Source organism: Brachyistius frenatus, unplaced genomic scaffold (assembly GCF_029030835.1).
Source record: "Brachyistius frenatus isolate BFR_SWC_R1_liver_20210118 unplaced genomic scaffold, ASM2903083v1 Contig_10, whole genome shotgun sequence".
NCBI lineage: Eukaryota > Metazoa > Chordata > Actinopteri > Embiotocidae > Brachyistius > Brachyistius frenatus.
Window position 1 is genome coordinate 345,236 of NW_027210609.1, and position 27,265 is coordinate 372,500.

At 37.2% G+C, this 27,265-nt stretch overlaps 4 protein-coding genes across 5 annotated transcripts in view; 2 read left to right on the forward strand and 2 right to left on the reverse strand.

The window, feature by feature from the left end:
* The window catches only part of LOC138616434 (sodium- and chloride-dependent GABA transporter 2-like), a 318,896-nt gene that overhangs the window by 24,654 nt on the left and 266,977 nt on the right, over positions 1-27,265 (forward strand). The window lies entirely within an intron of this gene.
* Positions 2,191-10,438, reverse strand: LOC138616409 (green-sensitive opsin-like). 2 transcript variants are annotated; one of them, XM_069690665.1, is made up of 7 exons: positions 9,833-10,438; positions 8,951-9,129; positions 3,926-4,096; positions 3,640-3,808; positions 3,303-3,468; positions 2,946-3,185; positions 2,191-2,843 (listed from the first exon to the last, which is right to left on the reverse strand). In XM_069690665.1, coding segments are annotated over exons 2-7 (846 nt in total). In that variant the 5' UTR covers positions 8,952-9,129; positions 9,833-10,438; the 3' UTR covers positions 2,191-2,744. The 2 variants fall into 2 exon arrangements, with proteins under 2 accessions (XP_069546766.1, XP_069546765.1); XM_069690664.1 differs by lacking the exons at positions 8,951-9,129; positions 9,833-10,438 and having other exon boundaries at positions 3,926-4,560.
* Positions 11,989-13,557, forward strand: LOC138616410 (green-sensitive opsin-like). Its single transcript, XM_069690666.1, has 5 exons — positions 11,989-12,373; positions 12,491-12,659; positions 12,828-12,993; positions 13,113-13,352; positions 13,459-13,557. The coding sequence occupies exons 1-5, from the start codon at positions 11,989-11,991 to the stop codon at positions 13,555-13,557; spliced, it is 1,059 nt and encodes a 352-aa protein (XP_069546767.1).
* The window catches only part of synprb (synaptoporin b), a 4,015-nt gene continuing 1,724 nt past the window's right edge, over positions 24,975-27,265 (reverse strand). Inside the window, exons 3-5 of the mRNA XM_069690575.1 lie at positions 26,785-26,983; positions 26,434-26,625; positions 24,975-26,346 (exon numbers count right to left, since the gene is read on the reverse strand). Of these exons, the coding sequence (XP_069546676.1) occupies positions 25,975-26,346; positions 26,434-26,625; positions 26,785-26,983 (763 nt within the window). The 3' untranslated portion in view covers positions 24,975-25,974. The remainder of the gene's footprint in view (positions 26,347-26,433; positions 26,626-26,784; positions 26,984-27,265) is intronic.

Consider the following 27,265-nt stretch of genomic DNA (forward strand, 5'->3'; position numbering starts at 1 on the left):
CACAAGCAAGCAATCAGTAATGGATTAGTAGTTACAGTTCTGTTTCCCTCTGGATCAGAGTTAATTAATAAGTACTAATCATTAAGTTCTCATTAACTATCAGGTTCTTCCAGATTCATTCATCGCTGGGTCTTTAGTGACTATACACACAATTTTGTGTATAGCTTTGTAAAGTGCAGTGAGGTACCTCAGTTCAACTTAGAGGTACGTGCACTTCACTTAAGTATTTCTATTTTCTGCTGTTTTCTACTTCACTGCATTTCAGAGGGGAAAATGTTTTACTCCAATGCACTTATTTCACAGCTACAGTTACTTTTCAGTTCATTTTTTGTTACATAAAATATATGATCAGTTTGTTATGCACAAATACATAGACTACACAAGTCAACTGTATTGTGTTGAAATAAGCCACACAATCACAACCTTGAAATGCTGCTCACAACTACACGTCAATGAAGCAGTAATCCAATAATTGAATTACGATAATCATCATTGCATCATGAATAGTTTTACTTTTAATACTTTTGATTGTGTCAGTCTGTCCATATGTTCTACTGTCAAGACAGAAGTAGTCTCTATGTTAGCGAAAGCAGTCTTTGCAGTGAATCTTATGTAACCAGTTTACAAGCTTAAACTGTGCTAGAGTTTGTGTTATATTGCCTGAGATTTACAGTTCAGGAAAATGGTCAAATGGGCTTTAAAATAAATAATTTACTCAAGTAAGCTATTATAAGCTACTTAGCTTACAAATATGAAGTTCTTGTTCTTTACTTTAGCCGATATTGTATTTTTCTTTATTAGCCTATATACATTTAGGGTAAGGTATTACTTCACATACTTTATAGTCAAATACAATTATTTTGCAGTTATATTGCGACTGTATTCCAGCCTTTTTATTCATAATATATCAATATTCTATACTACCTACATGATGCATTATGAAAAATATTATGGATATACCTAATGTAAGCCCCTGTTGGTAAATTATGTCAAATAGGATGAATACTACAAAGTAAACATGCTAATGCATTATCTATTAATGCAATGATAATAGTATAATCGTTTGAAATATGCAATTTTGCTAATAAAAGCCTGATTACTATATATATAGCAGTACTGTCACTTGTCGGTGAGTACTATTGCTGCACATGGATTATTTTCTTTTTGAGAATTTCCTTGTTTTAAATCTTTTTCTTTGTTTTTCCTTTTAGATTTTGTGTTAGAAGAAACTGGCAAGTACAGCAGGATGTAATTTGAATTTTAACAAATCAATTGTTACTTTAATAGTATACTACTTCTTTTGTGTGCATATTTATTTGGTTTAAATTAGTACTAGACAATGTTAGTACAACTCTGAGAAGACGATAGATGTTTATTCAGTGAGATATTATTGGCTGACTGTATGCATTACATTAAGGCACAACATTTTTGTCTGGGTCTTAATTTAACCTAGGTGCAAACAAACAGGCTCTTGTGCTCCTCCCGCTCTCCTCCTTGATGTAAAAAGGAAGAGACAAATAGACAAAACACAGCAAACAAGAGCTGTCACCTGCATGCATGGCTTACTGTACATACTTTTCTGTCTGGTCATTGTTAGCGCCATCTTGTCAGACCCTGTCTATATTTTTCAGAAAGAGCAACATGTACAATTTTTTTTTATAGTCAATTCCCACCACCACCACTATAAGTTATTTTGGTTTTCTACCTGTTATAGATAGATTAAACTTCTTCATTCAATGTGAAACACTTTTAGAGTTGATTTTCCTGTGCCAATGAAAGCCAATAAAGCTTTTGCAGCGCTGGTGTTCTGTATTTTGCTCTATAATTATTTAAGTGGATTAACTTGATCTTGCTTTATTACACTCTTTTTGTATAAGCACCTGTTGATCATAAGGACATTACCCTTAGGGGCCTCATGTTGAAGGTAATGCCCCTTTACACGCAGCATGTGTGTTTAGGTTAAGACTTAAATCGGGAACATTTGGTCAGCAAGCGTAGCTCTAAACAACACAAACGATATTTCCTCCTGGAGTAGCACGAGCTAAGTTGTAGTTGTCTCGTAGCCTTTTAAATCCTGATTAAATCATGATATAGAAACCGTTCAATATCTTTATTAATGATAGTAATTCTTAGCTTTTTTTCTTCATGTATAAATATTATTTAAGGTCACAACCTAATAGTACTGGCAGCCAGGTTTATGAGATGAACTCATTATGACAACTCATTTTTATGCATGCATTTATTTATCTATACTATTTAGAATTATGTACAATGTTTACAATTCATGATGACCAATTGAACAAGTGACAAAATAGAGTTATACAGGGTATATAGTTGCTCATTTTGAAAATACAGTACAAAACATGTTCCCATTGATGTAAGAAAAAAGATTTTTGTGGCATTCAAATCATATGCTGTTTAAGGATGTTATGTAGATTCAATGGTACCAAATAGTTCAGACATCATAGGTATATCTCTGCCTCAGGCAGGGGGAGTCAAAGTGAGCATCCACATACATGTGTTCACAGATCTTACCATTATTTGCATTGGTTTCAAATTCACATACGTCCCAATATCCTTCAAATAAGAGTAGAGAAAATGCAGTTCATGAATTCCTTGAGCTGTTTATCACTGTTTAAGTAGTTCAGACGTCCCAGAACTTCACTCAGTCCATATCGAGGATGATTCCAGATCAAAAAAGAGTATAAAGGAAAATGTCCAGATATATGAAAATGTTTCTATATTTAAGAGACAGAGGACACTTCTGTCTTGCTTGTTGAAACTGAGGACTCATCCTCCACCATGCCACCCATTCCAATAGTGCTCAGCATGCAGTTACGGAACTGAAAAGAGAGAGAGAAAAAAAAGATATTGAAATAACATTGGATGAGCATCATGATGGTTTAAACATTGAAAGAGCAGGGTAAATTATTATATATACCAACCTGTTTGTTCATTAGAATATAGATAAGAGGGTTGTATAGTGCTGAGCTCTTTGCAAAGAAAGCAGGGATTGATGCGGTCAGGGCGGTGAAGGAAGCTCCTTTGTTCAGGAAGATCCAACCAGTGAATGTGGCATATGGTGTCCAAGCTACCATGAAGCCAAGGACCATCAAGAAGCACATGCGGGTCACTTCCTTCTCAGCCTTCTGGGTGGATTCTGACTCCTGCTGCTGAGCTGCGGCCTAAAGTGAAACCAGAAGCAAAGTCACTTTATCGAAGCATGAAAGAAAAGCACCCATAAAACAACTTTTTCTTTGAAGTTTAGTTATAAACCTCTCATGAATTTAAATTTCACTTACAGCTTTGACTGTCAGCACAAGGCTCCCATAAGCGAAGAAAATGAAGATGACAGGGATGAAGAAGTGGACGACAAACATGTATATGACATATGATTCATTGTTGAAGCCTGGAGCCAGAGTGTAGTAGTCAGGTCCGCAGGAGCACTGAATGCCCTCAGGAAGGTACCTGTGGAAGAGTTAAGAATAGCCAATATTGGAGGTAAGTAAGTTGTCAATCTATTAAGATTGAATGGTTTGTTTTCAGTTGTTCCCAATCTTTCACATCTTTAGTACTGTCAGATTTACAGTTATATTTATGAAAAAAAAAAAAACAATCACAGATACAAATTTGAATTACCTGGACCAGCCAAACAGTGGTGGTCCAGCACATGAAAAGGCCATGATCCAGGTGGAAAGGACTCCAAGTCCAGCATGAGTTCCAGAGAACTTGAAGCTTCCCATGGGTTTGCAGACGACAATGTATCTTTCAACAGCCAGTACCACCAGAGACCAGAGAGCAACTTCACCTGTAGAAAGAAAAGTGTATCTTTCAGGTTAACTTATTCTTTCCCAGGCTTGGCGTTCAAAATGTATGTTCAGTGTACTTTATTCTTTGTCAGGTTGTGTGAAGAAAAATTACATACCTCCAAGTGTGGCCATGAATCCCTCCATAGCACAGAAAGTGGCTCCAAGAAAGAAGTAGCCGTTAAAGGCAGAGGTGATGGTGATGGTGAATCCGAAGCAGCACATAATGAGTCCAGCCACAGCCAGGTTGACCAGGATGTAGTTGAGAGGTTGCTGAAGCTTCTTGTTCACTGCAGTCACATACAATGTCAGGCCGTTGATGGGAGTTCCAGTGCAGATCAGGAAGAACATGTAGCAAAATAGAAGCTTGTACATTATTGGATCGACCATATAGAACTGTGGATATTCAAAAGGACTTCTAACAATCCCAGTCCTGTTGGACATGGGGATGTAGAAGTTCTTTCCCTCAGTGCCATTGGGCTCAATTCCTCCGTCCCACACCATCTTTGCTGGTCAGTTGTTCTGTTGAGCTTCTTGGTGTTAAAAGTCCAGTTATGTTGTTTGAGACGAAATTCAGGGTTGCACACTGTGGTTTTTATACCCCTCTGCTAACCTAACTGTCAGTTTGCCAAAATGGGATTACAGGATTGTAAGGTAATACAAGGTAGTGCAAAAGTTAAAAGATCAATTATTAATCCTCACACCGGCTAGAGAGGACGAGTAATTTGCTCCACTCTTCACGTGTGGAGGAATTCTCTTCAACCTGAGAATAGGAATTTGGTTCAGTCAACTTTTACAGATTTTAGGACATCATTAAGAGTAAAAAAGCAAATTAAACCTACGTATATATTATTTTTGAGTCTATAGTTTCAGGCCTGACCAGCAATCAATAATTTTCACCAAGTAATTCTCTCTGTCCATATGGAGGAACCGTAGGTGTCATTAACCTGATTGGATTAACTTTAGTGTCTCACCTGTAGTGTTCTGCGCTTGATACATAGGCTTAATGTCACAGTTAGGAAAGAAAATGTCTCCTAAAGACTTAGCTAATTTGCTATCTTCCTTAAGCCACAGCAATGCTATTAAAGGCCAAGAATGCTTGATATCAAATAACCTTCTGTGTCTTTATAGAGCTGGTGAAAGTCAAAGGAAGACTTATCACATCATGAATGAAACAACCAGCTGTTACATTTATTCAATGAAGTTCTCAATATTCTGTTAACTGTGATTAATTCAGGTAAAGCTGCTTATGATGCTATGTTTAATTTTGTAAAAGTTTTGCTAAAAAATATGTTTTGGTGTGTTTTTAATATTCTTTATTTTTTTTGTTTAATTTAGGTTTTTGCTAGGTTCAGTACAATAAAAATGATAAATAAATATTGTTTTTCTAGTGTGGTAGCGTCACAGAGAGGCTGACATTCTATCTAAGTCTGACTGATTCTGAAAGCATGCATTGAGTGAGTGTTTTGAATTAATATATAATACTGTACCTTCCCTTGTAGTTTTATAAATAAAGTGTGAAAAGATGTGAGAAATGTGTGCAGATATGTAACGCACAACGTGCCATGAAATAACCTATGTTGTGATTTGGCACTATATAAATAACATTTAATTGAAGTGAGGCGGTACAGTGGTGCAGTGGTTAGCATTGTCACCTCACAGCAAAAAGGTTCTGGGTTCAAATCTGGGCCACGGCCTTTCTGTGTAGAGTTTGCATGTTCTCCCTGTGTCTGCGTGGGTTCTCTCCAGGTACTGTGGCTTCCTCCCACCATCCAAAAGACATGCGTCTCAGGTTACTTGGTAATTCTACAAATTGCCCTTAGGTGTGAATGGGCACAATGTGTGAATCTTTTGTTTCCGTATGTCTCTATGTGTTGGCTCTGCGATAGACCGGCGACCTGTCCAGGTTGTACCCTGCCTTCACCCAAAGAGAGCTGGGATAGGCTCCAGCTCCCTCGTGACCCTGTTCAGGATAAAGTGGGTATAGATAATGGATGGATGGATGGATGAATTGAATTGAATTGAATTGAATTGAATTGAATTGAATTGAATTGAATTGAATTGAATTGAATTGAATATCTGTAGTACATACCAACATATCTACATACAGCATCGACTCCCTTTTTATGTTCTTTTGTTTCCATTGACATTTCTTTATCTACGTTTGACAATTATACATGAGTAAATGTCTGACCTTTGAACTGATGATAAAATATTACAAACTGGACATTTGTACTTTAACACATTCAATGTGTCTCAGATAGCAACCTCCTTCCTTGACTGAGCCAATCACTTAATAAATTAAGCAGAGGACTTAAAACATCTTAAGATCAACACAAGATTAACACATTTCCTCTTATCTCATCAAACCTTAAATCTAATCCACTAATTTGTTGCTGTCACCATTAATAGAAGAAAAAAACCCAAATTAAATTGTGTTATAGTAAATTGCTAAAGATTCCAACAGAAACAAAACTTCTGACACCCTCATGTCCAACCCGACTGGTAGATTGAAGGCTTTTTTCCTAAAGTTTTATTTGTTAAATCTTTACAGATTTCCAAATATCTGTCCCCATCTGACCTTAACTTTCTTCCTGAGCCAAGAAGTTCTATCAACCTCTCAGCTACATCTTGATTCATTCATCTGTGGTTCGACTGACGATCGATTCAACATCACACCTCTTCAACTGCCTGTCGTGGAATTGATTGTCACACTTGGAGGTAAAGTACAAATCAATATGTCAGAAATATGCTTTTACTCAGTTTATTCATTGCTTTTAAATGATCTTTGTGTGCCCGACAAAAAGCCTTAAATGTAAAATAAATATATTTTGATTAGTCATGTGATATTAGCTGTCTCTTATACTCTTGACTGAACTTGTTTTGGAATCAGTTACTTTCTGTATCTGTTTAGTGATTTTAGTTGTTTAAAAACTGAGCATATGATTTTTGAATTTCAGCTATAATGTTAAGAGTGACTCAGGCCATAGATAACTTTGCAAAGGTGACATGTGATGTTGATGAAATGTAAAGCTGTTACTGTGCATATATGCTGCTGCCACAATCAAGCCTCTTTGCTGAATCTGTATGTTGTGCATTACGTAAGCTAAAATAACTAAAGAACTACTTCTATTACAGCTACTGATAATATTAAAATTCATACATATATAATATAGATAAAATATTAACTTGGATAAAACCAAATAAGTTATGAAAGTAACAAAGCTGTTTTCTCCTAAAGTGATGTACTAGAAAAGAGAAAGAAACAAAATTGGCTGCTCTGATCATTTTACAAAAGTCCCTCCAAACTGGGAGCTTTAACCATAAAGACTCTGTCACCTCTGTTTTAAAGTCTAAAATGCATTTTAAAGGAAAAGATGCATCAGAGTATCTACAGGTTATAATGTAACAGTCTGCGTTTTCTAAACAGATTTCATATATGCACTGTTAACCCTTTTCCCTTCTGTCCAAGATGAAGACTACTGTTAGTGCTCGCTGTTAAAAGATACAGTTCATGGTTTTCTGCGGACTCATTAGAAGCTTCTAGTTCACTGCGGATCACAGAGGAGCTGGCTTGGTCTTCACTTGCATTACAGCTTATACTTATGTCGCCTTGCTATTTTTTTTGTCTAATCTAGGTATATTACATGTTGTTGTAAGTATCAAGTTAAAGTTTTGAATATTTGTTTTACCTATCATGATATTTTGAGACAAACGGTGTCTATTTATATCAACTTCAAGGGCCAAACACAGAATTAAATACCATACAGAATAGAAACAAAACACAAGTGGTGGAGAAAGTATTTAGATCTTTTACTTAAGTACAATTTCCAAACAATACTCCATTACAAGTAAAAGTCTTGCTTAAATTTTTTTTATATTGAAGCAAAAGTATATAAGTATAGCAGTGAAATGCAGTTAAAGAATTAAAGTAAAAATCCTGGTTTAATCTCTCTGACTGATCTATTATTATATATTACATCATTAGATCATTAAACGTGAATAATCATTAGATAATTTGAACATTTGTTGAATGAAAACATGTGAGAAGTTTACAGCAAAAATTCTGTATTTGATAGAACTAATAGAAATTTGAAATGTGACCCCCGACTAAACACTGATTTGTGTAAGCCTTCAGAAGACAAAGAGGTTGGAAACTACTGTTTTAATCTTGAACAATGTGTTGCATTTTGAAAATTACATATTTTTCTTATGTTAGTTGTTGTGTCAAATCTTCTTTGTAAAAGTCACTAAAGTTAAATTAAAATAAATACATGTAGTGAAGTAGAAAGTACAATAAGTGAAGTGGAAGTAGAAAGTAGCATTACATTGAAATACTCAAGTTTGATGTACAAGTATACATCAAACTATGTTGTAAAATTGTGTAAATGTACTTAGTTATTTTTCAATAACGTAAGGCCCAATAACGTAAGGCCCATAGGTAAGAAAGCAGTGAAAACCAAAGTATACAGCTCAAGGCAAAAGACTGAAGACGCTTGTAAGGACTTTAGTTGTTGGCAAAACAAAAGTACTTCAACCCGTAAGGCTACTAACTACTTGGCATTTGTCAATCTAATTAGTTAAGAATAGCTATTTTCTGGGACAGGTAATTATCAAAGGCCAAGCCAAGGACAGAGCCATGAAGAAACACTAGCTGGGTAAGAAAAAGTATGTCAACTGTTTTTATAGTACCTGGTTTAATTGGTCATAACATGCAATCAGATCTGTGTCTAAGTTAAAATAGACAAACACTGCTTAAGATAATAACAATTAAATATAATCTTTCATGTCTTAATTGACCTATTACATGCTCATAGTGTTGAGGGGAAAAGTAAGTGAACCAATAGATATAATGACTGGTTAAATCCTGTTTGGCACCAATAGAATCAAACAAGCATTTCCAACAGCTGCAGATCAGAACTGCACCACGTTTAAAAGTTGGACTATCATCTCTGACAAGGCTGTTTTTTCTTAGGCATATTCTTAGGATGTTGAGTGTGAACGTCTCTCTTAATTGTTTTTTCACATCATCTCTATTGACCTAAGATCTGGGCATTACCTAGACTACTTAGATAATAATAATCATTCTGGTACTTTTTTTTTTTTAATGACAAATAGCAGATAAATCCAAATAGATCACTTACTTTTACTTGCCACAACTATGAGCAGCAGGTGGGGTCATTGATTGGGTATAATGAGTTCATTGCTTGCAATTCACTCTGGCCGAGAACCGTCTCACAGATGTGGGCAGAAGAGAGTGGAAGCATCAACTTCCCAGGCAGCTCCCAGCCACAGGATCAGCACCTTGGACAGCGCTTCATTCCTGACAGCAGAACAGAAGAGATGGTCACAAGGACAGAGCTACTGTGACACAATCAGCACAACGTGGAACATCCAAGTCTTGAAAATTATGAACTAATATTTTAACTGGGACAATGTTGGTGCAATAAGAGTATGTGTTATTTCCAACACATGCTGAAAAGTCAATTGTGAAAGGCTGTTATCAGTCAAGAAAACAATAAATGGCCCTCATCTGACCAGAAATTCAACAGAACTTTCAAAATAATCTATAAAAGGAAATAATTTGTGTTTTCCAGCTATATATAGCTGTCAATGTTTATTAAATTATATGTAGACTGCTAGAAAATAATGAGCTGGTAAAAAAACAGAATACATAAACAGTCTATTTTTTTTTTTTTTTTTAGTTTAATCACCTAATAAAATCTATGCAAAAACCAGTGTTTGTGCTGTTAACTGAGCTTAAAAGAATGGCACTTCATCAGCTTTTTAAATCTCAATACAGTGACCTTAAAAATCAAAACATTAAATTAACATGAAAAATGATGTCAAGCTCTTATTAGATGCATTTGTGTCAGGTAAAAGTAAAGTTGATGTGTCATTTATACAGTTCTGTGGATTTACGTACAGTTTTGACACTAAAATTTTGCTGATGAATTGGTATTTACAGTTGTAACTACATTGCAGCCCATAAATTAGACTGAAATCATGATGAGCAGCATATTTACCTTCATATCCCAAGGGTCCCATCTTTGTCATTTTCTTCAATTAAGGGGAATTTGAATCCATATCTTGAGTACATTTTCAATTCTCTAAAACAAATCTGAGAAAACACTTAGTCAGCTCTGCATAATCCTGTTTTCTATGTGCTACCACAGTGCTTAATTTACTGACATATCTTTCTTCAGGCAAAAGTAACAAGACTCAACAGTAGTTCTATTGTAGAATAATTCCTTACAGAAGGCTATATTATATATTATATTGTTGAATTATTATAATCATTGATGCATTAATATGTAAAGGTAGAGCTAAATAACTCTGTGTACTGAGTAGTGTGAGAATTTCCTTTGCATCATTGAAGTTTCTCCTAAAATTAACCTTTTTTGATTGAATATATTTTGATTTAAAAAAAAAATCTATTTAATGCAAAGTTACCTAGATGAAAGAGGTATTTTACCACTTAATTGTTGTTGAGTATGTATGAAGTATGGATATACTTAAATAATGTACAGCTGTCTTAGTTGTAAAAGGCATGAGAAAATGTGCTAAATTACTTTCCAATGTTCATTGAGAGCTTTTATTTTTTTTAATTTTTGCTGTGAAGTCTGTATTTACTCAGGGATGCAAGATTTATATCCAATGTATATTTTATTCAACTATATTAGAAAACAATTTGCATCTGGATACATCGACTTTAGCTTAAATAAAAGATCACATTTCAACCCACAAGAGCTGTTTAGCCCAGAGTTCGTGAGAAATAAAGACGCTCTAAACGAGCCATATTTTACTTTTCATCTTCAATGAAGACTCTTTGTTGTGTGTTTTCTGTACAGCTATGTTGTGCAATAATTTTCCAACTTTCTTACAGCAGTAGGCCAAGAAAGAAAACGAGGGAGACTGTCAAAACACGAGTATGTAGCACATACAGCGATACTTCAAAATAAAGTAGTAGTACCGGAATTTCCCTCCACATTTTAAAATGAAATCTTCTTAAGCACGACACACTAAACACTGTTAATGAAGTCCTACGCTTACCCAGCACCTGCCTGCTTTTTGGTTACAACTCCTCAGTTGTCAGACCTCAAAACTTCAAATATGAATGGCCATTATCAAAGAGATACTCACTGATTCATTGGTAGGACCCGGACCCGCAGCACGGCTGGTAGCACGCAGCCGGTGTGGATACACACACGCAAGAAGCTGCAGCTTCCGAGGTAACGCACACTCCACGCAGCCAATGTGTTCCCGACACAAGACTTTCTTTGCACAGAGCAACTGGCTGTTTCACTGCGCACAATAAGTTTCTCCATATTTTTATGTGACGATAATAAACCATACTTACCTATCTCACACCCTTTGTCGTGGTATTCAGGCGGATTGAACTGCTTCTCCAGTATCAGACTAAAAAATATTTTGTTTGGGAAAAATTAAAATTATATTTGCAGAGGAAATTATGGCATCATTTGTTAATTTCTCAGCAGAAAAATGTCGACGTCCGCGCATGAGGTGAGTTTTTTCTGCCGCATTAGCTCTAGGCTTCTGCTGTGCCCACTGAACGCCAACATAGTAAGCCTTTCCGTAGATTTAAGTAGGCTAATGATCAAGATCACTTCCTTGATTATATGTCACCGATCCTTCTCTGCAATAGAAGACGCCTTATTCTTTGTAAAAGGCAATTATTGTAAACGTAAAATGTAAATATATCAAGATGTTAATATTACTTACTTACTTACTTACTTAATTAATTACTGTTTCAACGTAGGCTTGATTTCAAAAGATTTATATCAATATATTTTCTAGCAGAAATATTATATGTATATACTGTATGGGATTTTAAGTAGACAACCAAAATCTGAAAAAAGTAGGAGTTCTTAATAGGAGAAATCATTTTAATATGTAGGAAATGTAAAACACTAAGGATATGGCCAATAAAGTGATTCTGTTATACTATATTTAACATCAGGTCACTCTGTTTTCTTAAGGACAATTATCAGACTGACCTGAGCTGTTCTCAATCCTCTACTAATCTAATCTAGCTCATTTAAGGATAACTTTGAGAAGGTATAAAACACCTAGGAAAGCATTACTACCAGCGTGGGGTTGGCTGTTGGTCATTGTTGGCACAGTCTCTCAGCTGAAGTTCCAGCAAACTAGACAATTGAAGATGGTGTGGGACGGAGGAATTGAGCCCAATGGCACTGAGGGAAAGAACTTCTACATCCCCATGTCCAACAAGACTGGGATTGTTAGAAGTCCTTTTGAATATCCACAGTTCTATATGGTCGATCCAATAATGTACAAGCTTCTAGCTTTTTATATGTTCTTCCTGATCTGCACTGGAACTCCCATCAACGGCCTGACATTGTATGTGACTGCAGTGAACAAGAAGCTTCAGCAACCTCTCAACTACATCCTGGTCAACCTGGCTGTGGCTGGACTCATCATGTGCGCCTTCGGATTCACCATCACCATCACCTCTGCCTTTAACGGCTACTTCGTTCTTGGAGCCACTTTCTGTGCTATTGAGGGATTCATGGCCACACTTGGAGGTATGTAGTTTTTCTTCACACAACCTGACAAAGAATAAAGTACACTGAACATACATTTTGAATGCCAAGCCTGGGAAAGAACAAGTTAACCTGAAAGATACACTTTTCTTTCTACAGGTGAAGTTGCTCTCTGGTCTCTGGTGGTACTGGCTATTGAAAGATACATTGTCGTCTGCAAACCCATGGGAAGCTTCAAGTTCTCTGGAACTCATGCTGGAATTGGAGTCCTTTCTACCTGGATCATGGCCCTTGCATGCGCTGGACCACCACTGTTTGGCTGGTCCAGGTAATTCAAATTTGTATCTGTGATTGTTTTTTTTTCCGTAAATATATCTGTAAATCTGACAGAACTAAAGATGTGAAAGATTGGGAACAACTGAAAACAAACCATTCAATCTTAATAGATTGACAACTTACTTATCTCCAATATTGGCTATTCTTAACTCTTCCACAGGTACCTTCCTGAGGGCATTCAGTGCTCCTGCGGACCTGACTACTACACTCTGGCTCCAGGCTTCAACAATGAATCATATGTCATATACATGTTTGTCGTCCACTTCTTCGTCCCTGTCTTCCTCATTTTCTTCGCTTATGGGAGCCTTGTGCTGACAGTCAAAGCTGTAAGTGAAATTTAAATTCATGAGAGGTTTATAACTAAACTTCAAAGAAAAAGAGTTGTTTTATGGGTGCTTTTCTTTCATGCTTTGACAAAGTGACTTTGCTTCTGGTTTCACTTTAGGCCGCAGCTCAGCAGCAGGAGTCAGAATCCACCCAGAAGGCTGAGAGGGAAGTGACCCGCATGTGCATCTTGATGGTCTTTGGCTTCCTGGTAGCTTGGACACCATATGCCACTTTTGCTGGTTGGATCTTCCTGAACAAAGGAGCTTCCTTCACCGCCCTGACCGCATCAATCCCTGCTTTCTTTGCAAAGAGCTCAGCACTATACAACGCTCTTATCTATGTTCTAATGAACAAACAGGTTGGTATATATAAAATGTTATTTACCCTGCTCTTTCAATGTTTAAACCATCATGATGCTCATCCAATGTTATTTCAATATCTTTTTTTTTTCTCTCTCTTTTTAGTTCCGTAACTGCATGCTGAGCACTATTGGAATGGGTGGCATGGTGGAGGATGAGACCTCAGTTTCAACAAGCAAGACAGAAGTGTCCTCTGTCTCTTAATCATCATGACATCTTTAAATCTGTGGACATTTTCCTCACTCGTTGCTATCAGATTTGAAAAGATCCCATTTAAACAAAGAATTGTGTTTTGCCAAATGGATTCATGGATTTAACGAACGGACTCCGGATCAAATACAGTGAGGAACTCAATCCCATCTGACATGTGTAAACTAAGAATTGTAAAGACATGTATTTGCTGCGGGTAACTTGTACAGCATTTGTGCATCTGTGTGTGTGTGAGCGCATATGAGTGACTGTGAGTAAACCCAGACCCTCAAAACACTTCAACTTTTAAAAAAAAAACTGTGAACCTGCTGAAATGGGAAAAACACTTTTTAAGATGATGAATGTGCAGTCACATGTGGGATATTTTCATGTAATTATATGGGGGAGCATATGTTTCACTGATGTTCCAGGGGCATTATTTTTATGTATTTTATGAAAAAGAAAAAAAAAAATATAAGACTGAGTAGATAATAAATGCATGCATGAAAAGAAATGTAATGGTGTGTTCATTTAAGTCTGAACTATACATTATAAATCAGGGGTCTCCATGCCATGGCCTGCAAGAGTGTCTGTGTCTGATCCGCACCATGTCAGTTCAGCAGAGGTTGAGTTTCGCTCTGAGTGAGACACACAGAGATCAGAGGTAAGAAACTGTGACATAAGGGGAGCTAAGGGGAGCAAAGGGGAGCTCACCCCTACCGAAAACAACCCGAGGTCCCATGAAAGCCTTGTGAGACATTAAGGGGGACCTCTAAATAATTCGTCCATTTTATAGTTACAAGTTGATTTTTCTGTACAATAAGGTTCCTGAAAAATGAATAATAGTAAAAAGTAAGTGTTGTATGTTAATTCATTCAATACATATCAATGGATAAAAAGAGTTACAAGTGCGCACATCAGTGATGGAAGTGATAAGAAGCACTCTGACAGAAAGCTGCTCTCTAACCCTCAGCTCACCCCATCTTCCTCCACCTCCAGCCCAGAGCAGCTGAGCAGGAGACCTGACCTCTTTCAAAGGGGTCTCCCCAGCTATACAAGTCAGTTCCCTGATTATGAAAGTAAAGAGACAGCCAACAGTAGAGAGAAAAATAATGTTTTTTGCAGTAACCTGCAATTGACAGGGCTGACGTGGTGGATGTGACATGTTTAGTAGTGTACATGGGCACCTGAAAGCACTCCTCCCCCAAAAGTCACTGTAATTCGAACCCTGCCTGCAACACAACTGAAAACACAGCAGAGACTCTTACACTGACCTGTAAAGAAACTTGTGGTAAATAACATAAATACTATATTTAGGCTTAGGTTGATGATCTGCTGTTTAAACCAAAGGGGAACTTGACTAATTTAAGGTATAGATCAGTTTTAAGTAAAGTACAAACTTTCATATAATTTTCACCAAAAGATAAGGTTCATTTGACACAATATTAATTGACTCCAATGAAAATAATATTTTTTTAACCAATTTTCCTCTTGGTTAGGTCAAGTTATTATTACAAAACCCAAAGGTTTAGTTTACCCCAACGTTTTTTTTACAATCAGTGCTTTACACTGGACCTCAATAGAGAAGATAACCTCTGAACAGGCAAAAAAAAATTGGTGAGACCTTAGGCTATTATTATTCCTTTGGATAAAATATAAGCATGTTAAACCCTAAGGGTAACCTTACATTCTCATCATGTCACTCTCAAGTTAGTTTAAATACTCAAAAGTCAATAAATGACAATGTGACAGTCTATCATCCACTTCTGAGCAGACATGGATGTCATCACACTGTAATCATGCTTGTGGAAATCCCTAGTGCATCCTCTAAAGTAGCAATCAGAACAGATCCTGAAAACCGCTGCACTTAGTAATGTTAGATTTACAGCAATTGTTTTACAGTTAATGTTTAGTTGTAGTAATTTTGGGTAACATGAATGAATGTTTAAACATCACAGAATGGACCAATGAGGCAGAACTATGGGCTTTAGCTGGGTGAAAGCTTGTTAACCAATACAATATACAATCATTGTTTCAATTACTTCAGAACACCATTAAAAAGTTTTGCATTTATCGGAATATTCTAATCTATTGCAAAGATTACAACCTGCTTTGGACCACACAATAATAAAAAAAATAATTGACCAGAGGCAGAGAATCATCTCGTCTTGATTTGGAACCAGTAAATAGTTCAGGAAAGGTATGATTTGTTTTAAAGCACACAGGTTCCTTTTTTTAAAATGTGACATATTAAATAAACAGAACTTCTAAATGTCGTGGATAGCTGGTAATCATCACACACAATATAATATATAATGTATAAATCAGGACATCACTCTGAGAGAACATTTCCTTATTTCTGTAAATGTAAAACAGTATTTTGCATTCACAAAAACCTAAATGTTAAGTTGACATCATGTGAAATTGTCCAAATTATAGAACTAGTTGTCAAAATAATTAGCTATTTAGCTATAGAACACATACTTTCGAAAAAATTCCTTATCACAAAAAATTTGATTGAAAATTCCTTTGTGGTTTGCCGTGCAAGTGAAGAAGGGAGACTTACAACTATAGTTAAAAAAAAACAAAAAACTCCTGTGTTGTCCATGAAAAAAGACATTAACACTGTTTGTTGTTCACATCTGTTGAGAGACCCAAGCTCAGACATACTATACATGGTGTGATGTTATACCTCCCCATGAGGCCAAATTCATCACATGCAACATATCTGTGTTGCAGAATGCCATTCTGTTTGTTATCAGAGAATACACATATGAAACCAAAAACATTATGAAAAGAAAGAATGATATAATAATAATATAACAATATCAAATGAGACAAGAAAAAAATTAATTTGTATTTCTATGCAAATGGTATAATTTTTTTTTAATTGATTTTTTTTTTTTTTTTTAAATGAACATGGCTGTTGGAAAGCTTTCAGTCAGTAAAATAGGTGGATAACACCCCCTGCAGGTTTTTACATTAAACTGTAAAACGTTTGTGTGTCTTCTTACCCCTACAGTGTGACATATGTTCAAGTGAAGAGGGGGGACTTACACCTATAGTTAAAAAAAAACAAAAAACAACTCCTGTGTTGTCCATGAAAAAAGACATTAACACTGTTTGCTGTTCACATATGCTGAGACCCAAACTCAGACATACTACACATGGTGTGATGTTATACCTCCCCATGAGGCCAAATTCATGACATGCAACATATCTGTGTTGCAGCATGTCATTCAGTTTGTGATCATAACAAAACAATAAATTACATTTTAATTTCTGTTCAATTGGAATAAATTAGTTTTTATAAAAAATAATGGGATTTAAAAAAAAAAAAAAATGAACATAGCAAGGTTCCTTGTTGGAGTGCTTTCAGTCCGTAAAATAGGTGGATAACACCCCCTGCAGGTTTTTACATTAAACTGAAAAACGTTTGTATGTCTTTGTACCTCTACAGTGTGAAATATGTTCCACATATGTTCCATTTGGAAATCAGACCGCTCCATGTTCTGCAGAAGCATAACCAATGATAAGTGTTACACACCAGTCTACAGCATGTTACAGCTCAAAGGGGATTAATTACATTTAAATATGCCCCTCTTCTACACCCGATGAGCGATGCATTTCATGATGTAGCCCTTTATTTCCTGCTGATAATCTGACCCTAATTGTCATGTTGGCAGTACATGCACTGTAATTTTCTTCAAAGAGCCTGCTTTGGACACCTGCATGTGCTCAGTCTGTCTGTCACACAGCCTCGTTTTGTTCTAATTTCTCAGATTCTATAGAAAGTTCTGCCTACAGGGTTTTAACAATAAACTTAGTGGTACACTGACTGTATTTCCAGGCTGATGTTTGCTTTGAGGAAGGTTGGAATTACATAACAGTTCTGTTAGCAAACTGCAATGTAGTAGTTTCAATGGGGTTATATAACACAATAGCTTCCACAACGATCATAAAAGTAGATCAAAATCTGCAAGTGGAAGCTTTACAAAAGCCTACTAGTTAAAATTGTAATTTCATTGTTTTAAATCTTATTTTATGGTAAACTTGTGTTGAGTTGTTGTTATAGATGATGACATCAATTGTGTTGATTTACCAACAGCTTTGATCTTCACTCATGAGACTGAACAGGCTGAAGTCAGATCTACACAAACCCAAATCACGTTCATTGAAAAATCTCAACTTGCAGAGATTGTGTGATGGTAAGAGTGGACTCGCATACTATCAAACTAAGCCTCTGTACCCCAGAAAGAAAGCTACAAAAGACCTAGCTTTGGCAAAGAAGAAATAAGGCCGATGAAGCTGAAGTGGCATCCTTCATTGACCAACAGCTACAAACATCTGGCAGACAGCACGGCTACAGATGGATGCATCAGAAATTTTGGATGGCCGGGATAATTACGATAGAGAAACTGTGTGTCAATTGATGCGACTGATGGACGGGAATTGGATAGATCTGCGTTCCCGCAACCGTTTGACCGTATAACCTGAGCCGAACTACCTACGGCATATCGATGGGTATGACAAATTAAAGCCAACAGTATATGTGTCAGTGGTTGTATAGATGGCTTCCCAAAAAAATTTTTATGGCTAGAAGTAAACAAAACCAACAATGACCCCTGTATTATCGCAGGTTATTTTATTGATGCTGTGACCAAAAACAGTGAATTTCCTCTAAAATTCAGGTTAGATCATGGTACTGAGAACAGCCTGATGCAATGATGCAAAGGTTTCTGCACAACAGTGAGGATGAGAATGGTACAGACTGTGTCACTTTGGGTCCAAGTACACGCAATCAAAGGAATGAACACTGGTGGAGTACCTTGAGAAATGAATGCGTCCAGTTTTGGATGGACCATTTTGACCAGCTGAAAGCAGATGGCATTTTGTTTCCAGCTTCATTGACAAATCACTGATCCAGTTTTGCTTCCAAAATACCATACAGGTACAGTATTATCTAACCTAAAACTTATCAACACAAACATAAAAACGGCCTAACGCAGATTGTTTTGTAACAAATGTTTTGCTTTTTTCTGTCAATTATTTAGTAGGAGCTTGCTGAAGCTGTAACTGCCTGGAATGACCATGCATAATAACAACCGACAAGTCATGGGCTCCTAATGGTCACCCATCCATAATATATGCAGTTCCCAAACTTTATGGGGCTCAGAATTTGTTGAAGCCAGCTCATCCGGTGAAGGTAGAAATATGTTGAGAGGACTGCTGTTGTCAGGACTATCCTTGTGAAAATGATGTGTTCCACTTATGTATGGAACTTATGGCTGAGCACAACCTGACAATGTGTGATGATGTGCATGAAATTACTGACCTTTCCCTAAGACTTTGTCAAATGATTATTGATGGGCTTGGGGGATACAAAATTAGCTTTGAGAAAAGGTCTGTTAAATGGGCTCACCAATATGTACAAATATGCCCTGAATTGTTAATTGTGTATGTGTAACAGAGTGGGGGAAAAGGAAAAAAGAAAAAAAGTAGGGCCCTCAACCAACAGACAAGGAAATGATCAATCAAGCACACCTGTGAGCAGAAGAAGGAAATCAACAGACATGGAAGCATGAAGGAGACCTGCAGAAAGTGGTTGAAAGAAGAGCTAGGCAAAGACAGGATTCAGTTTTGAGAGTTAGTAGCTCTAAAAAAAGAAGTTGGAATTATTTTCCAAGTGACAGAGCACTGGATCTTCCTTGAACTGGCTGGACTGATTTGACAGTTTTGGAGACCAAGATCAGGTGGAGCTGAGTGGATCCCTGGAGCAGGTGGAACGAGCTGAATGTGTTCGTCTCCATCTTGGACCTGTGGGGCTGAGACTGAGGACCTCCCTGGCTTTGGTTGGGTGTAAGAAAAAACTTCTTCAAAGAAACTTTCCAAGATTCTCTCTGCCCTTCCTCGCCTTACCCCTTCAGTTTCACCCTCATCTTCATGGACACTAGAACCCCCCCCCTTCACACATACATATACAGACCTATACCAGACACAAACACTCTGAACCGAACTGATTTTCAACAGAGACTGGAGTCCTAAATTAATCATTCTTTTAAGAGACATTTGATGTTGTCTGATCTGGACACTGATTTTGATTTATGATTGTTATGCCTTCATGGACATTTAAGGGATCTTTTTGTTGTGTGATGTTTGTGCTTATTTAGAAAATTATGACCATTTAATTTGATGACTGTTTTGTTTAAACATAATGAATATTTAATGATGAAAATTATGGTTTGTGTTATGTTTCCTTTCAGCCTTTTATAGTGGGGTTTTAAAGCTATCCAGGCTATGTCCCCTAAGAAATTATACACCCAATTCTTAAATTGACAGGATAGAAATGTTTTATTATTTTCCTGTCTGGCGCCCAACTATTATTCTGGGGATAAAACTACGCTGCATATGCCGTCCGAATATACGCGAAATACCACATTTTAATAATTTATATGAACCTGCATATTTAAACCTTAATCTGTCAGCATAATATTTCTGGCATCACATTCTGAAATATAGATTTAACCTATCTGTGTTTAAAAATGTATCTCTCTGCGAAAGGAAGGACCAAGAGCTGAAAGATGTCTCCCGGGGGCCTGCCAGTGGCGATAAGGAGGCTGACAAGGCTTGACCACTGGGCATAGAGAGCCTTGGTCTCAGGGTCCAGATACTGCTGGCCATGTTGGTCGTTGGCGAGCCCTCACCCAATCCTTGATTCGAGAGAGGACGGGGTCTTGGCTCTGGTCTCGCTGTAGCTGTTGGCTATCAATATCCAGAGTCCAAACTGTCACCGTCGGCCATTGCTGGGGACGCATTGTCACCGTGTGAGGGACCAGTGCACAGGGCTGTCACCACTGGAGTTGCTGTGTCACGGTCCTCAATGCGCTGGCAGTTCTGGCAATCTTCTGCTTTACAGAGGCGTCTTGACAGGGCATCCGCGTTAGTGTGAAGGTGACCAGCCCGGTGGCGTATCTCAAGGTTATAGTCCTGCAGTGTCTCCAGCCACCGAGCCAGCTGCCCCTCTGGTTCCTTGAAGTGGAGAAGCCAGGTAAGAGAGGCATGGTCGGTGCGCAGGACGAATTTGGCCCCATAGAGGTACGGTCAGAAGTGGCGGAGTCCTTGAACGACTGCTAGCAGTTCTCGGCGGGTGGCACAGTAGTTTCTCTCCTGTCGGCTGAGGGAGCGGCTGTAATAGGCCACGACCTGCTCACCATGCTCCCCCTCCTGGAACAGCACTGAGCCAAGACCCACACTGCTGGCATCAGTGTGCACGATGAATGGTCGCTGGGGGTCTGGATAGCAGTGTACAGTCCAGGATGGTATGATGGTGTGTTCACAGAATTTTTTATATTCTGTGATGCAGTTAGTCATGCTATTGATGTCCTCACCACGTGATCCACACAGCACAACTCAAAGCAGTCCTGCAGGGCGTCGTTAGCCTCCTGTGTCCACCTCTTCACAGTCCTGGTGGTTACAGGCTGCCTCTGCACCGGAGTAAGTGATGCTTCTCTCACCAAATCGTTTTTTCTTTTAGATTACTTTATCTAATTTCTGACACATATCAGACCAACAGTTGTACATTGATCCACCGCTGTAAAGAGTTGCATATCAGTTTCCCGCTGGAACAAATACATATCCTCTACGCATCTCTCAGTCCTGAAAGTTCAGGTTTTAAGTTACAAATTTACTATACTGTGTCCAGCCATTTACAAACATGAAATACACCGTAAATTTCTAAATGACTGTGCATTAAAATGAGGCTACAGTTGGATGTCTCTCTTTTGTTAAATACCTGATGCTTCAACTTCTCTCCTCCCGACCATTCATGCTTTGAAAAGTTAAGATACTATCCAACCTCACAGGATCAGGAAACAAGCATTGACAAGGACAAAGTGGGTGGCATATTTGTCATGGAGAAGAGGATTCAATTTTAAAAAGGGATCATGATGTTCAAAGTTTGTTAACCTGTTGGGATTATTTTGTTCTGTGAAGGATGATGAACTGCACAAAACTACATCAGGCTGAATAGGGAAAACTATTTGTGAGTGAAACATCCATAATTTGATCTTAATTAACTTACATTTTGGGTAGGACTACGAAGAAATCAGTCAGAAAGTTAGAATAATCTGTTGTTTAAATCCATGTGCATCTCTGAACCTGTCTGTCATGACCTGTGATTTTGTAGACTTTCTACTTTATATTCAAATAGGCTTGGTACAGTGTTGTGGACGCTGTGTCTGCTTAATGTTCGTTATTCCCCTTTAAGAAATGCATAGTGAGACAGAGCAGCTGACTGTTGCTGTCAATCAATGGTGGTGCTTAACCAATCCTCAGTTGATGCACTTCAAGTGTCACGTCCTTGGCGCTGCAGCCGTAAAAGGGACAGGCAGACAGATTTTTTAAGTTTTTTTGTTTTTGTTTTTCAGAAAACGTTTGCCAGACAAAGTGGCTTCACTGTGGCTTGCTTGGCTCAGTAATTTATTTGCTTATAGGATATAACATATAATCTATTTTACAGTTGTGAATTAATAAAATTTAAAATTACTTTGAGTAGGGCCCATTCAGAATGCTTCGCCTCCTCTGTGCTGAGAGTCTAGCTCTGCCCCTGCTTGCCACCCATGGAAACATGTGATTGACATGGGGAAAAAGGTTCAGGATAATTATCTGATGTCTCTGTGTTAAATAGGATAGTAGGTCCCTTTGCCAGCCCTTGAAATGGGCCTCCAGATGCTTCAGAGCAGCCCTGCCTGATCTTCATTCCGCTAATCATCCCTGCCAGTATATCTACGTCCGGTCAACCACTCTGCCTCCTTCAGATTGTCCGCTGGCCACAGTGATTCCATCTGCGTGTGTCAGTCATCCCTATGTGGAAATTTTTGTCCCAGATTAGCCTGTCTGCATCTTTAGTGTGGCTCCAATTAGACTCCAGTCCTTCTTCTCCCTGCTCTGACCAGCGCCAATTTGCCGTCAGCCAACCAACCTGCCTTCAGGATCAAATTATTTTGTGGTTTGCAGCTCAAGTGAAGAGGGGGGACTTACAACTATAATTTGAAAACAAAATTAACTCCTGTATTTTCCATGAAGAAAGACATTAACACTGTTTGCTGTTCACACTAAACTGAAAAACGTTTGTATGTCTTTGTACCTCTACAGTGTGAAATATGTTCCACATATGTTCCATCTAGAAATCAGACCGCTCCATGTTCTGCAGAAGCATAACCAATGATAAGTGTTACACACCAGTCTACAGCATGTTACTGCTCAAAGGGGATTAATTACGTTTAAATATGCCCCTCTTCTACACCCAATGGGCGATGCATTTCATGATGTAGCCCTTTATTTCCTGCTGATAATCTGACCCTAATTGTTATGTTGGCGGTACATGCACTGTAATTTTCTTCAAAGAGCCTGCTTTGGACACCTGCATGTGCTCAGTCTCTCTGTCAGGGAGCTGGCAGAGACGAGCATCGCTTTGTTCTAATTGCTCGGGAACAGATAAAAGCTGCCTACAGGGTTTTAACAACACATTTATGGGTGCACTGACTGTATTTCCAGGCTGGTGTTTGCTTTGAGGAAAGTTGGAAATGCATAACAGTTCTGTCAGTAACAACCTAAGATGCAGCAGCAGTATTTTCATTGTTTTCGTTGGGGTTTATAACACAATAACTTCCACAAGTATCCACCACAATCTTAAAAAGAAGGTCAAATCTAAAAGTGTAAGCCTAAATTTCTATTTAACTTTTTTAAATCTTTTTCTTTTTATGTCAGAATTATGTGGAGTAATTGTTATCGATGATGGTATAGCTATCATATATGTTCATTTGTTATTTATGTGTATCTCATATTTTTACACAAAGGGACACAGTGGAAATTTTACTGTCCTTTCTTAACAGGTTCATATATGTGTGTGTGTGTGTAATGATTAAGCTAAAATATTTAGCAAAACTAATGGTTTTGGTGCCATGAAAGCTTTGTTGAAAACAGTGTGATTCAGAGATTAAGAAAATAACATCACAGTCTGACTTGCTACAGTAAACACAATAAATCATGGTTGAAATGCACTTATTGTAAGTCGCTTTGGATAAAAGCATCAGCTAAATGAAATGTAAATAAATTATATCTAACCTCAACTAACAAATTTGCTTCAACTGTACCATCCAGACAAGGACAATCTAAAACACGACAGCAACAACACACTTTTAACCGGAAGATTTACAAAAATATGGGGGGAGATATGGGTAACAGGAGGGATCCCTTCAGGTATTACAGAGTAAACAGAAGTAGCAAAGTATGTAATCTGGTGATACCCATGTTGGCTGTGATGATCTTCAAATACTGGATCAAAATAGTCAATATTTTGCCTTTTAATAGCTCAAGAACAATTTGTAAAAAACCTTGAAACAAAAAAGTGAATACTCAGCTACCACAGTTAACATCATACTGACAACATTATTAAATTATATTCAATGAAGAATATTTACTTTACCTGTGGTGGTTAGAGCCTGCTGACTCTTTTTAACAATGAGAAATTACCTCAAAGAAGAATTATCAGTATTACATCCTTAATTCACTCATTGGGAATTACTGAAATTGATATCAACACCTTCAATCTTTCCTTATGAGACTGAACAACCTGAATTTAGATCTACACAAACCCAAATCACGGTCAGTGAAACATATCAACTTGCCCAGATTGTATGATGGGGAGAGTGCTAAGAAGTTTTAGGTATTAGAATTATGTTAACTGTCGTAACCAGGATGAAACAGACACCATGAGGGATTATCCCTTTGGCCTTTGCAGTTGAGATCATCCCAATATGCATGCTCTGATGAACGCTGGTGTATTTGCAAAAGTCAGTATTCATTACTGATTCCTAATGCAGATTCCCTGCATTTCTTTTTTGCATTTCTTACATGCAGCCTCCTCTTCTTTGTTTATTTTTTCATGGAAATGGAAATGCTAACATCTCTCACCACATGAAAAATAAAAACATGGTAACAACTGCTCTGTAGCAGATAGACCCACTTTAATATCAATCGCTGACAGCCAGAGTATTACCTGAAATGAATATCTAGGTGCAGTATCTTTACCAACAGATAACACACAACCCCAAGTTACTTTGCAGAGTGACATAGATTATGTACAACACGAGCAATTCAACATAGTTTACATATTGTAATATGTAACATATAGTGCTTGAAGGTATATTCGACTTTGACTTAAGTATAATAAACTGAGAGTATTGATGTATTTACAGAGAAGCACACAACATAATTGAAAATACAATAACCTAATGTGAAGTTCCTTTAAGATGGCATTCATCATCAATTTTAAATTAATATTAATCTAAAATGTCTAAATGAAGACATTGGAGTGCTACACTAATTATATTATCAGGAAATTCATCAGTAATGACAAAGGGAATAAATCATACAATCAAACATTAAATATTTATTGAGAGAACTCAAGCACATTGATTAGATATTTCTGCATCAATACTGCACGTTTTCATACATACTGTAAATTACAAAAAATATACTGGAGTGTAGCGTGTTTTTCATTGAAATTAAAAACATATCAAAATATAAAATTCAATTAGTTCAATATTAACAGATCCAAGTCCAATGTCATGCCAAATCAACTGGATTACTTATCATTTATACTGTAAAGTTTATATAAATGTTTTTTTGAAGATGCCGAGATGGCAAGAGAAAAATATTTTCAAAAAACATGAATTCACACAGAATGATTTAGACACATCCCAAGTTTGTAATAACAATATTCCTGAGCTCAAAAACGGTTTGCTTGGGACAGCCTCAATAGGTAACTGTAGTAAATAACTAAATGTTGCTTGTATAGTCACCTGGAGACATAATACTACCACAGTATTTGACATTATATTTTGTAAATCCTTTATTTAACATAGTTAATGTACTGTAAATACTTTATCAGATTTAAATATGATCTAAATATGAGTTAGGTATTTATAGTATTTGATTAAATAATGAAAAATAAAATGTATAAAATGACACTCCTGTCTTATATGTTGAAAATTATCCACAAAAACAGAAAGCAAGTTGCTAACTAACCAAATATTACATCAACTTATTATGTATATCATTATGTTTTGTTTTGACAGGACTGACCACAGTTTAACTCACGCAAGTGATCACAGATACATACAGAGCAAAAAAGTCCACAACAGTATCTGCTTATTGACAAAGATCACCAAAAAAACTCAGTAAAACTATAAATATTTATACTATAAATAAAAAAATTTGATGGTACAACTTGCATACAAATTTTTATATTATATTATGAACACTATTTATGACAAACTATCAGAGTTTTATTTAGTTACAAATTATATTTTCCAAAAAAAAAAAAAAATGGTCATAACACATTTGAATTAATTTAATTATGCACATTAGTCACATCTCATTGACAAATATCATTGGCCCTTGAGAGGGCGCTTTACTCTCTCTGTCAGAGATTACCAGTTTACCAAGATATGTCTGTGGTAAGTTAAAGCTTACTTGGGACTGGTTGATGCTAGGTTGTCTCTGGACCTGCCTTTCAAAATCCCCCTTTGACTGAATGAAACTGTCTTGTCTGATGGGACCAAAACTCTCATTCTGCTGGTCAAAGCTTCTCTCATTGTGGAGTCGCTGCCGCATTTCACTTGAACGTTTCCCAGAAGCACTCCTGGTCGGGTATCTCTGACCAGTTTTATACCAGCCTGTCTCTTTGTAGACAAACCAAATATTCCCACCCCAAAGGACAACATTGACAAAACCAAAAACCTGCAGGTAAAAAAAAAAGAGGTGTAAATGGCTTATTTTATTAAGTTTCGTGTCAAACAATGTGGCATTTGTCCACTAAATACCTACCACAGATGTATTCAGGTATGACCAGGAAGGCTCCTGTACAGCTGCACATTTGTTTTCCTGAGCTCTGCAGGCAGATATGAGAAGAAGCACCGCAGTTGGGTTTGTGGCTGTCTTGATTTCAGACAGAGTTTTGGCCCAATAGCAAGTGCTGACCAGCCACATCAAGAAGAAGATGACTGTAACAACAAAATCCTGCTCAGGACAGACAGACACATAAAGAGAGTAAGTATGATAATAAGAATGATAACTTTAATGTATTTCATGTCATACAAACTCAGCACTATATAACTAAATCAGGGACATTAAAGAAAGGTATGTTGTAAAAGTTGTAGAAGGTAAAAATGTATTAACCACAAGTGGGCCTCTGTTGTTCTTCAGGTACTTGTTCTGGTAGAAGACATAGACAACTGTTGCCAGCAGTGAGTACAAAAAAGCCCAAACCCCCAAAGTCACAAAAAACTGGGGAGCTGAGGAGAAGTCACCATCCATGAAAAGCACTTCGTCTGTCTTCGCCTTGCACAAGGGAGCCTTGAAATGTACTTGTTGTAATCTAGAAGATAGAAAGAGGAGGTTTAAAGTGACATCTGAAGTGATTCACACTAGAAACACTTCAAAACAATTGTGGCTGAAGTGATACTCTTGGATCTCAACAGACAATATTAATCTTAAAATGTTGTGCCAGTCCAGGTGCACCATATAAAGCTGGAGAGCTCCCGACCACAGGCACATTCACCCTTTATCACGCAAATGTTAACCATGATCCGTTGCTCTCCAACATGTTAATGCATGTGGAAGTCACTCAGTTAAACAAGGAAATCATTCACTTTAACCA